Genomic DNA, 17,811 nt, shown 5'->3' on the forward strand with positions numbered 1-17,811 from the left:
TCATCCATTTTTGTAGTATTACGAATTTTTTTTCTTGACTATTGTTTAAAATCTGACTTTTTTTTGTGTTAATTTGTACAACTTAATTCTTCTGTAATTTAGATTTTTTTCTTGGTTATAATTTTTTTATTAATATTAACAAATATATTTTTTAGCTCTTTGTCGACCTTAACTATGACATTTATTTCATTACTTTTGTCTCATAATATTATGACTTTATTGTCTTAAAATTTTAACTTTAAAAAACCCAAAAACTTCTCATCTTAAAATTGTATTCTTGTCTAAACTTAATTGTCTTACAATGTTTTTTTAGTCTTATAATTTTAAACTCCAACTTTTCTCCCCCCATCATTTTATTTTTGTTTTTGTAAAACGACCAAATCCTTTTTACTAAAATAACTTTTTTATCTACATTAAAATTGTCAAATGTTTTTCAATGTCATTTTTGTAAAATTACAGCTTAAAAATAAAAAAAGTAAAAAAAAATCCTAAACTATTTTTTTTCCTGAAAACTACTCCTTTTTCCTCTTGTTACTTATTTCTTTGAAATTATATCATTTTTTTCCTAATTGTTTTTTTTATTGTTAAAATTTCAAAAATAAAATAAAAATTTTCTCATAAGATTATGACTTTATTGTCTTAAAATGTTTACTTTAAAAAAATACAAAAAACGTCTCATCTTAAAATTGTACTTAATTGTCTTACAATAATGTTTTTTTTAATCTTATAATTTTTAAACTCAACTTTTCTCCCCCCCATCATTTTATTTTTATTTTTGTAAAACGACCAAATCCTTTTTACTAAAATAACTTTTTTATCTACATTAAAATTTTCAAATGTTTTTCAATGTCATTCTTGTAAAATTACAGCTTAAAAATAAAAAAAGGAAAAAAAATCCAAAACTATTTTTTTTCCTGAAAACTACTCCTTTTTCCTCTTGTTACTTATTTCCTAATTATGTTTTTTTTTTATTGTTAAAATTACAACAAAAAAAAAATTAAAATTTTCTAATAGCATTAAGACTTTATTGTTGTAAAATACGTTTTTTTTTTTTTTTACTTTAAAGTCGCAGTTTTGTTGTTGTTGTAACAGTGCATCAGTACAGTTTCAGTACATCTTTATTGTTTGTTTGAACTAGGACTTAACTCCTCAAAAAGTAAAAAAAAAAAGATGATTATTTTTCATATTACAATTACATTTTTGTAAAACATTTTTTAGTTTATTCATTTTATATTCATCCATTTTTGTAGGATTACGACTTTTTTTTCTTGACTATTGTTTAAAATCTGACTTTATTTTTTGTGTTAATTTGTACAACTTCATTCTTCTGAAATTTAGATTTTTTTCTTGGTTATATTTTTTTAAATTAATATTAACAAATATATTTTTTAGCTCTTTAGTCGACCTTAACTATGACATGTATTTCATTACTTTTGTCTCATAATATTATGACTTTATTGTCTTAAAATTTTAACTTTAAAAAACCCAAAAACTTCTCATCTTAAAATTGTATTCTTGTCTAAACTTAATTGTCTTACAATGTTTTTTTAGTCTTATAATTTTAAACTCCAACTTTTCTCCCCCATCATTTTATTTTTTATAACGTCCAAATCCTTTTTACTAAAATAACTTTTTTATCTTCATTAAAATTTTCAAATGTTTTTCAATGTCATTTTTGTAAAATTACAGCTTAAAAATAAAAAAAAGTAAAAAAAAATCCAAAACTATTTTTTTTCCTGAAAACTACTCCTTTTTCTTCTTGTTACTTATTTCTTTGAAATAATATAATTTTTTTCCTAATTTTTTTTTTATTGTTAAAATTACAAAAATAAAATAACATTTTTCTCATAACATTATGACTTTATTGTCTTAATATTTTAACTTTAAAAAAAAAACAAAAAACGTCTCATCTTAAAATTGTACTTAATTGTCTTACAATAATGTTTTTTTATTCTTATAATTTTTAAACCCAACTTTTCTCCCCCCATCATTTTATTTTTATTTTTGTAAAACGACCAAATCCTTTTTACTAAAATAACTTTTTTATCTACATTAAAATTTTCAAATGTTTTTCAATGTCATTTTTGTAAAATTACAGCTTAAAAATAAAAAAGTTAAAAAAATCCAAAACTATTTTTTTCCCTGAAAACTACTCCTTTTTCCTCTTGTTACTTATTTCTTTGAAATGATATACTTTTTTTCCTAATTGTTTTTTTTATTGTTAAAATTTCAAAAATAAAATAAATGTTTCCTTATAACATTATGACTTTATTGTCTTAAAATTTTTACTTTAAAAAAAATACAAAAAACGTCTCATCTTAAAATTGTACTTAATTGTCTTACAATAATGTTTTTTTATTCTTATAATTTTTAAACTCAACTTTTCTCCCCCCATCAATTTATTTTTATTTTTGTAAAACGTCCAAATCCTTTTTACTAAAATAACTTTTTTATCTACATTAAAATTTTCAAATGTTTTTCAATGTCATTCTTGTAAAATTACAGCTTAAAAATAAAAAAAGGGAAAAAAATCCAAAACAATTTTTTTCCTGAAAACTACTCCTTTTTCCTCTTGTTACTTATTTCTTTGAAATTATATAAATTTTTTCCTAATTGTTTTTTTTATTGTTAAAATTACAAAAATAAAATACAATTTTTCTCATGACATTATGACTTTATTGTCTTAACATTTTTACTTTAAAAAAATACAAAAAACGTCTCATCTTAAAATTGTACTTAATTGTCTTACAATAATGTTTTTTTATTCTTATAATTTTTAAACCCAACTTTTCTCCCCCCATCATTTTATTTTTATTTTTGTAAAACGACCAAATCCTTTTTACTAAAATAACTTTTTTATCTACATTAAAATTTTCAAATGTTTTTCAATGTCATTTTTGTAAAATTACAGCTTAAAAATAAAAAAGTTAAAAAAATCCAAAACTATTTTTTTCCCTGAAAACTACTCCTTTTTCCTCTTGTTACTTATTTCTTTGAAATGATATACTTTTTTTCCTAATTGTTTTTTTTATTGTTAAAATTTCAAAAATAAAATAAATTTTTCCTTATAACATTATGACTTTATTGTCTTAAAATTTTTACTTTAAAAAAAATACAAAAAACGTCTCATCTTAAAATTGTACTTAATTGTCTTACAATAATGTTTTTTTATTCTTATAATTTTTAAACTCAACTTTTCTCCCCCCATCAATTTATTTTTATTTTTGTAAAACGTCCAAATCCTTTTTACTAAAATAACTTTTTTATCTACATTAAAATTTTCAAATGTTTTTCAATGTCATTCTTGTAAAATTACAGCTTAAAAATAAAAAAAGGGAAAAAAATCCAAAACAATTTTTTTCCTGAAAACTACTCCTTTTTCCTCTTGTTACTTATTTCTTTGAAATTATAATTTTTTTCCTAATTGTTTTTTTATTGTTAAAATTACAAAAAAAAAAAAAAAAAAAAAATCTCATAGCATTAAGACTTGATTGTTGTAAAATAAGTTTTTTTTTACTTTAAAGTCGCAGTTTTGTTGTTGTTGTAACAGTGCATCAGTACAGTTTCAGTACATCTTTGTTTGTTTGAATTAGGACTTAATTCCTCAAAAAGTAAAAAAAAAAAGATGATTATTTTTCATATTACAATTACATTTTTGTAAAACATTTTTTAGTTTATTCATTTTATATTCATCCATTTTTGTAGGATTACGACTTTTTTTCTTGACTATTGTTTAAAATCTGACTTTATTTTTTGTGTTAATTTGTACAACTTCATTCTTCTGAAATTTAGATTTTTTTCTTGGTTATATTTTTTTTATTAATATTAACAAATATATTTTTTAGCTCTTTGTCGACCTTAACTATGACATTTATTTCATTACTTTTGTCTCATAATATTATGACTTTATTGTCTTAAAATTTTAACTTGAAAAAAAACAAAAACTTCTCATCTTAAAATTGTATTCTTGTCTAAACTTAATTGTCTTACAATGTTTTTTTAGTCTTATAATTTTAAACTCCAACTTTTCTCCCCCCATCATTTTAGTTTTATTTTTGTAAAACGACCAAATCCTTTTTACTAAAATAACTTTTTTATCTACATTAAAATTTTCAAATGTTTTTCAATGTAATTTTTGTAAAATTACAGCTTAAAAAAAAAAAAAGTAAAAAAAAAATCCAAAACTATTTTTTTTCCTGAAAACTACTCCTTTTTCCTCTTGTTACTTATTTCTTTGAAATTATATAATTTTTTTCCTAATTGTTTTTTTATTGTTAAAATTACAAAAATAAAATAACATTTTTCTCATAACATTATGACTTTATTGTCTTAAAATTTTAACTTAAAAAAAACCCAAAAAACATCTCATCTTAAAATTGTACTTAATTGTCTTACAATAATGTTTTTTTTAATCTTATAGTTTTTAAACTCCAACTTTTCTCCCCGCATCATTTTAGTTTTATTTTTGTAAAACGACCAAATCCTTTTTACTAAAATAACTTTTATATCTACATTCAAATTTTCAAATGTTTTTCAATGTCATTTTTGTAAAATTACAGCTTAAAAATTAAAAAAAGTAAAAAAAATCCAAAACTATTTTTTTTCCTGAAAACTACTCCTTTTTCCTCTTGTTACTTATTTCTTTGAAATTATATAATTTTTTTCCTAATTGTTTTTTTTATTGTTAAAATTTCAAAAATAAAATACAATTTTTCTCATAACATTATGACTTTATTGTCTTAAAAGTTTTACTTTAAAAAAATACAAAAAACGTCTCATCTTAAAATTGTACTTAATTGTCTTACAATAATGTTTTTTTTATTCTTATAATTTTTAAACTCAACTTTTCTCCCCCCATCATTTTATTTTTATTTTTGTAAAACGTCCAAATCCTTTTTACTAAAATAACTTTTATATCTACATTAAAATTTTCAAATGTTTTTCAATGTCATTCTTGTAAAATTACAGCTTAAAAATAAAAAAAAGTTAAAAAAAAATCCAAAACAATTTTTTTCCTGAAAACTTTTTCCTCTTGTTACTTATTTCCTAATTATGTTTTTTTTTAATTGTTAAAATTACAGCAAAAAAAAAATAAAAATAAATTCTAATAGCATTAAGACTTTATTGTTGTAAAATACGTTGTTTTTTTTTTACTTTAAAGTCGCAGTTTTGTTGTTGTTGTAACAGTGCATCAGTACAGTTTCAGTACATCTTTATTGTTTGTTTGAACTAGGACTTAACTCCTCAAAAAAAAAGAAAAAAAAAAGATGATTATTTTTCATATTACAATTACATTTTTGTAAAACATTTTTTAGTTTATTCATTTTATATTCATCCATTTTTATAGGATAACGACTTTTTTTTCTTGACTATTGTTTAAAATCTGACTTTATTTTTTGTGTTAATTTGTACAACTTCATTCTTCTGAAATTTAGATTTTTTTCTTGGTTATATTTTTTTAATTAATATTAACAAATATATTTTTTAGCTCTTTGTCGACCTTAACTATGACATTTATTTCATTACTTTTGTCTCATAATATTATGACTTTATTGTCTTAAAATTTTAACTTTAAAAAAACCAAAAACTTCTCATCTTAAAATTGTATTCTTGTCTAAACTTAATTGTCTTACAATGTTTTTTTAGTCTTATAATTTTAAACTCCAACTTTTCTCCCCCCATCATTTTAGTTTTATTTTTGTAAAACGACCAAATCCTTTTTACTAAAATAACTTTTTTATCTACATTAAAATTTTCAAATGTTTTTCAATGTCATTTTTGTAAAATTACAGCTTAAAAATAAAAAAAGGAAAAAAAATCCAAAACAATTTTTTTCCTGAAAACTACTCCTTTTTCCTCTTGTTACTTATTTCTTTGAAATTATATCATTTTTTTCCTAATTGTTTTTTTATTGTTAAAGTTACAAAAATAAAATAAAATTTTTCTCATAACATTATGACTTTATTGTCTTAAAATTTTTGCTTTAAAAAAAAAACAAAAAACGTCTCATCTTAAAATTGTACTTAATTGTCTTACAATAATGTTTTTTTTTAATCTTATAATTTTTAAACTCAACTTTTCTCCCCGCATCATTTTATTTTTATTTTTGTAAAACGACCAAATCCTTTTTACTAATGTAACTTTTTTATCTACATTAAAATTTTCAAATGTTTTTCAATGTCATTTTTGTAAAATTACAGCTTAAAAATAAAAAAAAGTTAAAAAAAATCCAAAACTATTTTTTTTCCTGAAAACTACTCCTTTTTCCTCTTGTTACTTATTTCTTTGAAATTATATAATTTTTTTCCTAATTGTTTTTTTTATTGTTAAAATTTCAAAAATAAAATAAATTTTTTCTCATAACATTATGACTTTATTGTCTTAAAATTTTTACTTTAAAAAATACAAAAAACGTCTCATCTTAAAATTGTACTTAATTGTCTTACAATGTTTTTTTTATTCTTATAATTTTTAAACTCAACTTTTCTCCCCCATCATTTTATTTTTATTTTTGTAAAACGACCAAATCCTTTTTACTAAAATAACTTTTTTATCTACATTAAAATTTTCAAATGTTTTTCAATGTCATTTTTGTAAAATTACAGCTTAAAAATAAAAAAAGTAAAAAAAATCCAAAACTATTTTTTTTCCCTGAAAACTACTCCTTTTTCCTCTTGTTACTTATTTCTTTGAAATTATATCATTTTTTTCCTAATTGTTTTTTTATTGTTAAAATTTCAAAAATAAAATAAATTTTTTCTCATAACATTATGACTTTATTGTCTTAAAATTGTTACTTTAAAAAACAAACAAAAAACATCTCATCTTAAAATTGTACTTAATTGTCTTACAATAATGTTTTTTTAATCTTATAATTTTTAAACTTCAACTTTTCTCCCCCCATCATTTTATTTTTATTTTTGTAAAACGACCAAATCCTTTTTACTAAAGTAACTTTTTTATCTACATTAAAATTTTCAAATGTTTTTCAATGTCATTTTTGTAAAATTACAGCTTAAAAATAAAAAAAAGTAAACAAAATCCAAAACTATTTTTTTCCTGAAAACTACTCCTTTTTCCTCCTGTTACTTATTTATTTGAAATTATATCATTTTTTTCTTAATTGTTTTTTTTATTGTTAAAATTTCAAAAATAAAATACATTTTTTCTCATAACATTATGACTTTATTGTCTTAAAAAATTTTTACTTTAAAGAAAAAAAAAACGTCTCATCTTAAAATTGTACTTAATTGTCTTACAATAATGTTTTTTTATTCTTATAATTTTTAAACTCAACTTTTCTCCCCCCATCATTTTATTTTTATTTTTGTAAAACGTCCAAATCCTTTTTACTAAAATAACTTTTATATCTACATTAAAATTTTCAAATGTTTTTCAATGTCATTTTTGTAAAATTACAGCTTAAAAATAAAAAAAGTAAAAAAAATCCAAAACTATTTTTTTTCCTGAAAACTACTCCTTTTTCCTCTTGTTACTTATTTCTTTGAAATTATATAATTTTTTCCTAATTGTTTTTTTATTGTTAAAATTACAAAAATAAAATAACATTTTTCTCATAACATTATGACTTTATTGTCTTAAAATTTTAACTTTAAAAAAAACAAAAAACGTCTCATCTTAAAATTGTACTTAATTGTCTTACAATAATGTTTTTTTTATTCTTATAATTTTTAAACTCAACTTTTCTCCCCCCGTCATTTTATTTTTATTTTTGTAAAACGACCAAATCCTTTTTACTAAAGTAACTTTTTTATCTACATTAAAATTTTCAAATGTTTTTCAATGTCATTCTTGTAAAATTACAGCTTAAAAATAAAAAAAGTAAAAAAAATCCAAAACTATTTTTTTCCCTGAAAACTACTCCTTTTTCCTCTTGTTACTTATTTCTTTGAAATTATATCATTTTTTTCCTAATTGTTTTTTTATTGTTAAACTTTCAAAAATAAAATACATTTTTTCTCATAACATTATGACTTTATTGTCTTAAAATTGTTACTTTAAAAAACAAACAAAAAACATCTCATCTTAAAATTGTACTTAATTGTCTTACAATAATGTTTTTTTAATCTTATAATTTTTAAACTTCAACTTTTCTCCCCCCATCATTTTATTTTTATTTTTGTAAAACGACCAAATCCTTTTTACTAAAGTAACTTTTTTATCTACATTAAAATTTTCAAATGTTTTTCAATGTCATTTTTGTAAAATTACAGCTTAAAAATAAAAAAAAGTAAACAAAATCCAAAACTATTTTTTTTCCTGAAAACTACTCCTTTTTCCTCCTGTTACTTATTTATTTGAAATTATATCATTTTTTTCTTAATTGTTTTTTTTATTGTTAAAATTTCAAAAATAAAATACATTTTTTCTCATAACATTATGACTTTATTGTCTTAAAATTTTTTACTTTAAAAAAAAACAAAACGTCTCATCTTAAAATTGTACTTAATTGTCTTACAATAATGTTTTTTTATTCTTATAATTTTTAAACTCAACTTTTCTCCCCCCATCATTTTATTTTTATTTTTGTAAAACGTCCAAATCCTTTTTACTAAAATAACTTTTTTATTTACATTAAAATTTTCAAATGTTTTTCAATGCCATTCTTGTAAAATTACAGCTTAAAAATAAAAAAAGTAAAAAAAAATCCAAAACTATTTTTTTTCCTGAAAACTACTCCTTGTTACTTATTTCTTTGAAATTATATAATTTTTTTCCTAATAGTTTTTTTTATTGTTAAAATTTCAAAAATAAAATAAAAATTTTCTCATAGCATTATGACTTTATTGTCTTAAAATTTTTACTTTAAAAAAATACAAAAAACGTCTCATCTTAAAATTGTACTTAATTGTCTTACAATAATGTTTTTTTTAATCTTATATTTTTGTAAAACGTCCAAATCCTTTTTACTAAAATAACTTTTTTCATCTACATTAAAATTTTCAAATGTTTTTCAATGTCATTCTTGTAAAATTACAGCTTAAAAATAAAAAAAGGAAAAAAAATCCAAAACTTTTTTTTCCTGAAAACTACTCCTTTTTCCTCTTGTTACTTATTTATTTGAAATTATATAATTTTTTTCCTAATTGTTTTTTTATTGTTAAAATTTCAAAAATAAAATAAAAATTTTCTCATAACATTATGACTTTATTGTCTTAACATTTTTACTTTAAAAAAATACAAAACACGTCTCATCTTAAAATTGTACTTAATTGTCTTACAATAATGTTTTTTTTATTCTTATAATTTTTAAACTCAACATTTCTCCCCCCATCATTTTATTTTTATTTTTGTAAAACGTCCAAATCCTTTTTACTAAAATAACTTTTTTATCTACATTAAAATTTTCAAATGTTTTTCAATGTCATTCTTGTAAAATTACAGCTTAAAAAAAAAAAAAAGTTAAAAAAAAAATCCAAAACTATTTTTTTTCCTGAAAACTACTCCTTTTTCCTCTTGTTACTTATTTCTTTGAAATTATATAATTTTTTCCCAATTGTTTTTTTTATTGTTAAAATTACAAAAATAAAATAAAATTTTTCTCATAACATTATGACTTTATTGTCTTAAATTTTTTACTTTAAAAAAAAACAAAAAACGTCTCATCTTAAAATTGTACTTAATTGTCTTACTCTCATAACATTATGACTTTATTGTCTTAAAATTTTTACTTTAAAAAAATACAAAAAACGTCTCATCTTAAAATTGTACTTAATAGTGTTAAAATAATGTTTTTTTTATTCTTATAATTTTTAAACTCAACTTTTCTCCCCATCATTTTATTTTTATTTTTGTAAAAGGACCAAATCCTTTTTACTAAAATAACTTTTTTATCTACATTAAAAATTTCAAATGTTTTTCAATGTCATTTTTGTAAAATTACAGCTTAAAAATAAAAAAAAGTAAAAAAAATCCAAAACTATTTTTTTCCCTGAAAACTACTCCTTTTTCCTCTTGTTACTTATTTCTTTGAAATTATATAATTTTTTTCCTAATTGTTTTTTTTATTGTTAAAATTTCAAAAATAAAATAAATTTTTTCTCATAACATTATGACTTTATTGTCTTAAAATTTTTACTTTAAAAAAAAACAAAAAACGTCTCATCTTAAAATTGTACTTAATTGTCTTACAATAAAGTTTTTTTTAATCTTATAATTTTTAAACTCAACTTTTCTCCCCCCATCATTTTATTTTTATTTTTGTAAAACGACCAAATCCTTTTTACTAAAATAACTTTTTTATCTACATTAAAATTTTCAAATGTTTTTCAATGTCATTCTTGTAAAATTACAGCTTAAAAATAAAAAAAGGGAAAAAAATCCAAAACAATTTTTTTTCTTGAAAACTACTCCTTTTTCCTCTTGTTACTTATTTCCTAATTATGTTTTTTTTTTATTGTTAAAATTACAGCAAAAAATAAATTTTCTAATAGCATTAAGACTTTATTGTTGTAAAATAAGTTTTTTTTTTACTTTAAAGTCGCAGTTTTGTTGTTGTTGTAACGGTGCATCAGTACAGTTTCAGTACATCTTTATTGTTTGTTTGAACTAGGACTTAACTCCTCAAAAAGTAAAAAAAAAAAAAGATGATTATTTTTCATATTACAATTACATTTTTGTAAAACATTTTTTAGTCTATTCATTTTACATTCATCCATTTTTGTAGGATTACGACTTTTTTTCTTGACTATTGTTTAAAATCTGACTTTATTTTTTGTGTTAATTTGTACAACTTCATTCTTCTGAAATTTAGATTTTTTTCTTGGTTATATTTTTTTTTCTTGGTTATATTTTTTTAATTAATATTAACAAATATATTTTTTAGCTCTTTGTCGACCTTAACTATGACATTTATTTCATTACTTTTGTCTCATAGTATTATGACTTTATTGTCTTAAAATTTTAACTTTAAAAAAACCAAAAACTTCTCATCTTAAAATTGTATTCTTGTCTAAACTTAATTGTCTTACAATGTTTTTTTAGTCTTATCATTTTAAACCTCCCCCCATCATTTTATTTTTATTTTTGTAAAACGACCAAATCCTTTTTACTAAAATAACTTTTTTATCTACATTAAAATTTTCAAATGTTTTTCAATGTCATTTTTGTAAAATTACAGCTTAAAAATAAAAAAAAGTAAAAAAAATCCAAAACAATTTTTTTTCCTAAAAACTACTCCTTTTTCCTCTTGTTACTTATTTCTTTGAAATTATATAATTTTTTTCCTAATTGTTTTTTTTATTGTTAAAATTTCAAAAATAAAATAAAAATTTTCTCATAGCATTATGACTTTATTGTCTTAAAATTTTTACTTTAAAAAAATACAAAAAACGTCTCATCTTAAAATTGTACTTAATTGTCTTACAATAATGTTTTTTTTATTCTTATAATTTTTAAACTCAACTTTTCTCCCCCCATCATTTTATTTTTATTTTTGTAAAACGTCCAAATCCTTTTTACTAAAATAACTTTTTTATCTACATTAAAATTTTCAAATGTTTTTCAATGTCATTCTTGTAAAATTACAGCTTAAAAATAAAAAAAAAGTAAAAAAAAATCCAAAACTATTTTTTTCCCTGAAAACTACTCCTTTTTCCTCTTGTTACTTATTTCTTTGAAATTATATCATTTTTTTCCTAATTGTTTTTTTTATTGTTCAAATTACAAAAAAACAATTTTTTCTCATAACATTATGACTTTATTGTCTTAAAATTTTTACTTTAAAAAAATACAAAAAACGTCTCATCTTAAAATTGTACTTAATTGTCTTACAATAATGTTTTTTTTATTCTTATAATTTTTAAACTCAACTTTTCTCCCCCATCATTTTAGTTTTATTTTTGTAAAACGACCAAATCCTTTTTACTAAAATAACTTTTTTATCTACATTAAAATTTTCAAATGTTTTTCAATGTCATTTTTGTAAAATTACAGCTTAAAAATGAAAAAAAAGTAAAAAAAATCCAAAACTATTTTTTTTCCTGAAAACTACTCCTTTTTCCTCTTGTTACTTATTTCTTTGAAATTATATCATTTTTTTCCTAATTGTTTTTTTATTGTTAAAATTACAAAAATAAAATACATTTTTTCTCATAACATTATGACTTTATTGTCTTAAAATTTTTACTTTAAAAAAATACAAAAAACGTCTCATCTTAAAATTGTACTTAATTGTCTTACAATAATGTTTTTTTTATTCTTATAATTTTTAAACTCAACTTTTCTCCCCCCGTCATTTTATTTTTATTTTTGTAAAACGACCAAATCCTTTTTACTAAAATAACTTTTTTATCTACATTAAAATTTTCAAATGTTTTTCAATGTCATTTTTGTAAAATTACAGCTTAAAAATAAAAAAAGTAAAAAAAATCAAAAACAATTTTTTTCCTGAAAACTACTCCTTTTTCCTCTTGTTACTTATTTATTTGAAATTATATAATTTTTTTCCTAATTTTTTTTTTATTGTTAAAATTTCAAAAATAAAATAAAATTTTTCTCATAACATTATGACTTTATTGTCTTAAAATTTTTACTTAAAAAAAATACAAAAAACGTCTCATCTTAAAATTGTACTTAATTGTCTTACAATAATATTTTTTTTAATCTTATAATATTCAAACTCAACTTTTCTCCCCCCATCATTTTATTTTTATTTTTGTAAAACGACCAAATCCTTTTTACTAAAATAACTTTTTTATCTACATTAAAATTTTCAAATGTTTTTCAATGTAATTTTTGTAAAATTACAGCTTAAAAATGAAAAAAAAGTAAAAAAAAATCCAAAACTATTTTTTTTCCTGAAAACTACTCCTTTTTCCTCTTGTTACTTATTTCTTTGAAATTATATAATTTTTTTCCTAATTGTTTTTTTTATTGTTAAAATTACAAAAATGAAATAAAATTTTTCTCATAACATTATGACTTTATTGTCTTAAAATTTTTACTTTAAAAAAATACAAAAAACGTCTCATCTTAAAATTGTACTTAATTGTCTTACAATAATGTTTTTTTTATTCTTATAATTTTTAAACTCAACTTTTCTCCCCCCATCATTTTATTTTTATTTTTGTAAAACGACCAAATCCTTTTTGCTAAAATAACTTTTTTATCTACATTAAAATTTTCAAATGTTTTTCAATGTCATTCTTGTAAAATTACAGTTTAAAAATAAAAAAAAGTAAAAAAAAATCCAAAACTATTTTTTTTTCCTGAAAACTACTCCTTTTTCCTCTTGTTACTTATTTCCTAATTATGTTTTTTTTATTGTTAAAATTACAGCAAAAAAAAACAATAAAAATTTTCTAATAGCATTAAGACTTTATTGTTGTAAAATACGTTTTGTTTTTTTTTACTTTAAAGTCGCAGTTTTGTTGTTGTAACGGTGCATCAGTACAGTTTCAGTACATCTTTATTGTTTGTTTGAATTAGGACTTAACTCCTCAAAAAGTAAAAAAAAAAAGATGATTATTTTTCATATTACAATTACATTTTTGTAAAACATTTTTTAGTTTATTCATTTTATATTCATCCATTTTTGTAGGATTACGACATTTTTTTCTTGACTATTGTTTAAAATCTGACTTTATTTTTTGTGTTAATTTGTACAACTTCATTCTTCTGAAATTTAGATTTTTTTCTTGGTTATATTTTTTTTATTAATATTAACAAATATATTTTTTAGCTCTTTGTTGACCTTAACTATGACATTTATTTCATTACTTTTGTCTCATAACATTATGACTTTATTGTCTTAAAATTTTAACTTAAAAAAACAAAAAACTTCTCATCTTAAAATTGTATTCTTGTCTAAACTTAATTGTCTTACAATGTTTTTTTAGTCTTATAATTTTAAACTCCAACTTTTCTCCCCCCATCATTTTATTTTAATTTTTGTAAAACGACCAAATCCTTTTTACTAAAATAACTTTTTTATCTACATTAAAATTTTCAAATGTTTTTCAATGTCATTTTTGTAAAATTACAGCTTAAAAAAAAAAAAAAAATGAAAACAAATCCAAAACTATTTTTTTTCCTGAAAACTACTCCTTTTTCCTCTTGTTACTTATTTATTTGAAATTATATAATTTTTTTCCTAATTGTTTTTTTTATTGTTAAAATTTCAAAAATAAAATACATTTTTTCTCACAACATTATGACTTTGTTGTCTTAAAATTTTTACTTTAAAAAAATACAAAAAACGTCTCATCTTAAAATTGTACTTAATTGTCTTACAATAATGTTTTTTTTATTCTTATAATTTTTAAACTCAACTTTTCTCCCCCAATCATTTTATTTTTATTTTTGTAAAACGACCAAATCATTTTTACTAAAATAACTTTTTTATCTAAATTTGAATTTTCAACTGTTTTTCAATGTCATTCTTGTTAAAGTATAGCTTAAAAAAAAAATAATTCTTGACTTACTTTCCAAAAAAATTTTTTTTCCTGAAACTACTCCTTTTTCCTCTTGTTACTTATTTCTTTGAAATTAAATTTTTTTTCCTAATTGTTTTTTTTATTGTTAAAATTACAAAAAATAAATAAATAAATAAAATTCTCATAGCATTAAGACTTTATTGTTGTAAAATATGTTGTTTTTTTTACTTTAAAGTCGCAGTTTTGTTGTTGTTGTAACAGTGCATCAGTACAGTTTCAGTACATCTTTATTGTTTGTTTGAATTAGGACTTAACTCCTCAAAAAGTAAAAAAAAAAGATGATTATTTTTCATATTACAATTACATTTTTGTAAAACATTTTTTAGTTTATTCATTTTATATTCATCCATTTTTGTAGTATTACGAATTTTTTTTCTTGACTATTGTTTAAAATCTGACTTTTTTTTGTGTTAATTTGTACAACTTAATTCTTCTGTAATTTAGATTTTTTTCTTGGTTATAATTTTTTTATTAATATTAACAAATATATTTTTTAGCTCTTTGTCGACCTTAACTATGACATTTATTTCATTACTTTTGTCTCATAATATTATGACTTTATTGTCTTAAAATTTTAACTTTAAAAAAACCAAAAACTTCTCATCTTAAAATTGTATTCTTGTCTAAACTTAATTGTCTTACAATGTTTTTTTAGTCTTATAATTTTAAACTACAACTTTTCTCCCCCCATCATTTTATTTTTATTTTTGTAAAACGACCAAATCCTTTTTACTAAAATAACTTTTTTATCTACATTAAAATTTTCAAATGTTTTTCAATGTCATTTTTGTAAAATTACAGCTGAAAAAAAATAAAAATGAAAAAAAAATCCAAAACTATTTTTTTTCCTGAAAACTACTCCTTTTTCCTCTTGTTACTTATTTCTTGGAAATTATAAAAAAAATGTCCTAATTTTTTTTTATTGTTAAAATTTCAAAAATAAAATTTTTCTCATAACATTATGACTTTATTGTCTTAAAATGTTTACTTTAAAAAAATACAAAAAACGTCTCATCTTAAAATTGTACTTAATTGTCTTACAATAATGTTTTTTTTATTCTTATAATTTTTAAACTCAACTTTTCTCCCCCCATCATTTTATTTTTATTTTTGTAAAACGTCCAAATCCTTTTTACTAAAATAACTTTTTTATCTACATTAAAATTTTCAAATGTTTTTCAATGTCATTCTTGTAAAATTACAGCTTAAATATAAAAAAAGTAAAACAAATCCAAAACTATTTTTTTTCCTGAAAACTATTTCTTTGAAATTATATAATTTTTTTCCTAATAGTTTTTTTTATTGTTAAAATTTCAAAAATAAAATAAAAATTTTCTCATAGCATTATGACTTTATTGTCTTAAAATTTTTACTTTAAAAAAATACAAAAAACGTCTCATCTTAAAATTGTACTTAATTGTCTTACAATAATGTTTTTTTTAATCTTATATTTTTGTAAAACGTCCAAATCCTTTTTACTAAAATAACTTTTTTCATCTACATTAAAATTTTCAAATGTTTTTCAATGTCATTCTTGTAAAATTACAGCTTAAAAATAAAAAAAGGAAAAAAAATCCAAAACTTTTTTTTCCTGAAAACTACTCCTTTTTCCTCTTGTTACTTATTTATTTGAAATTATATAATTTTTTTCCTAATTGTTTTTTTATTGTTAAAATTACAAAAATAAAATACAATTTTCTCATAACTTTATGACTTTATTGTCTTAAAATTTTTACTTGAAAAAAATACAAAAAACGTCTCATCTTAAAATTTTACTTAATTGTCTTACAATAATATTTTTTTTAATCTTATAATATTTAAACTCAACTTTTCTCCCCCCATCATTTTATTTTTATTTTTGTAAAACGACCAAATCCTTTTTACTAAAATAACTTTTATATCTACATTAAAATTTTCAAATGTTTTTCAATGTCATTCTTGTACAATTACAGCTTAAAAATAAAAAAAGTTAAAAAAATCCAAAACTATTTTTTCCCCCTGAAAACTACTCCTTTTTCCTCTTGTTACTTATTTCCTAATTATGTTTTTTTTATTGTTAAAATTACAGCAAAAAAAAAAACAAAAAAAAATTCTAATAGCATTAAGACTTTATTGTTGTAAAATAAATTTTTTTTTTTTTTTTTTTTACTTTAAAGTCGCAGTTTTGTTGTTGTTGTAACGGTGCATGAGTACAGTTTCAGTACATCTTTATTGTTTGTGCTCAGCCTAAACCCACCAAGGGGAGAATGAGGATCCACTGCCTGGAGAACGTGGACAAGGCCTTGCAGTTCCTCAAGGAGCAGAGAGTCCACTTGGAGAATATGGGCTCTCACGACATCGTGGACGGAAACCATCGCCTCATCCTGGGCCTCATCTGGACCATCATCCTCCGCTTCCAGGTTGGCTCCTTTTTTTTCCTTACCTTTGTTGTTTCTTTGACAGCTACAAGGCTATTTTTGCTGCATTATTCAGTCGTAACCAGGAGTTGACTTTTGTCGCGCTAAATTTAGTCTTCTCTGAGGACGCGTCACGTGACCGCTCTAATTGTGACAGGAAGTGACACGTCCAACTGTGACACTTTCTTCCTTTGTGGATGCACAAATAACTTGTTTTACAAAAGCCGAAAGCAGTGAAGTTGTGTAAATGGTAAATAAAAAGAGAATACAACAAATCCTTTTCAACTTATATTCAATTGAATAGACTGCAAAGACAAGATATTTCATGTTCACACTGAGAAACTTCTTTTTTTTTTTGCAAATAATCATGAACTTAGAATTTAATGGCAGCGACACATTGCAAAAAAGGCATTTTTACCAGTGTGTTACATGGCCTTTCCTTTTAACAACACTCAGTAAAGGTTTGGGAACTGAGGAGACACATTTTTGAAGTGGAATTCTTTCCCATTCTTGCTTGATGTACAGCTTAAGTTGTTCAACAGTCTCCCTTCTCATATTTTAGCCTTCACACAATAAGCAGGGGCGTCCATGGTAACGTTGCTTGGATGGCAACATATGTTGCTCCAAAAGCTGCATTAATGGTGCCTTCACAGATGTGTAAGTTACCAATGTCTTGGCCACTAATACACCCCCATACCATCACACATGCTGCCTTTTACACTTTCACCCTAGAACAATCCGGATTGTGCTTTTCCTTTTTGGTCCGGAGGACACGACGTCCACAGTTTCCAAAAACAATTTGAAATGTGGACTCGTCAGAACACTTTTCCACTTTGCATTAGTGCATCTAAGATGAGTTTGAGCCCGGCGAAGCCGGCGGCATTTCTGGGTGTTGTTGATAAATGCCTGTGGCTTTGCATAGTAGAGTTTTAACTTGCACTTATATACTGTTAGCATGC

At 21.3% G+C, this 17,811-nt stretch overlaps 1 protein-coding gene across 4 annotated transcripts in view; it reads left to right on the forward strand.

Moving 5' to 3' along the window:
• sptb (spectrin, beta, erythrocytic) overlaps nucleotides 1-17,811 on the forward strand; it is a 230,630-nt gene that overhangs the window by 68,211 nt on the left and 144,608 nt on the right. For all 4 annotated transcript variants that reach the window (XM_061969202.2, XM_061969200.1, XM_061969201.1 and 1 more), the window contains one exon: nucleotides 16,682-16,855. In XM_061969202.2, coding sequence (XP_061825186.1) covers nucleotides 16,682-16,855 — 174 coding nt within the window. The remainder of the gene's footprint in view (nucleotides 1-16,681; nucleotides 16,856-17,811) is intronic.

This window comes from Nerophis lumbriciformis, linkage group LG08, assembly GCF_033978685.3.
Source record: "Nerophis lumbriciformis linkage group LG08, RoL_Nlum_v2.1, whole genome shotgun sequence".
In the NCBI taxonomy this organism is placed as follows: Eukaryota; Metazoa; Chordata; class Actinopteri; order Syngnathiformes; family Syngnathidae; genus Nerophis; species Nerophis lumbriciformis.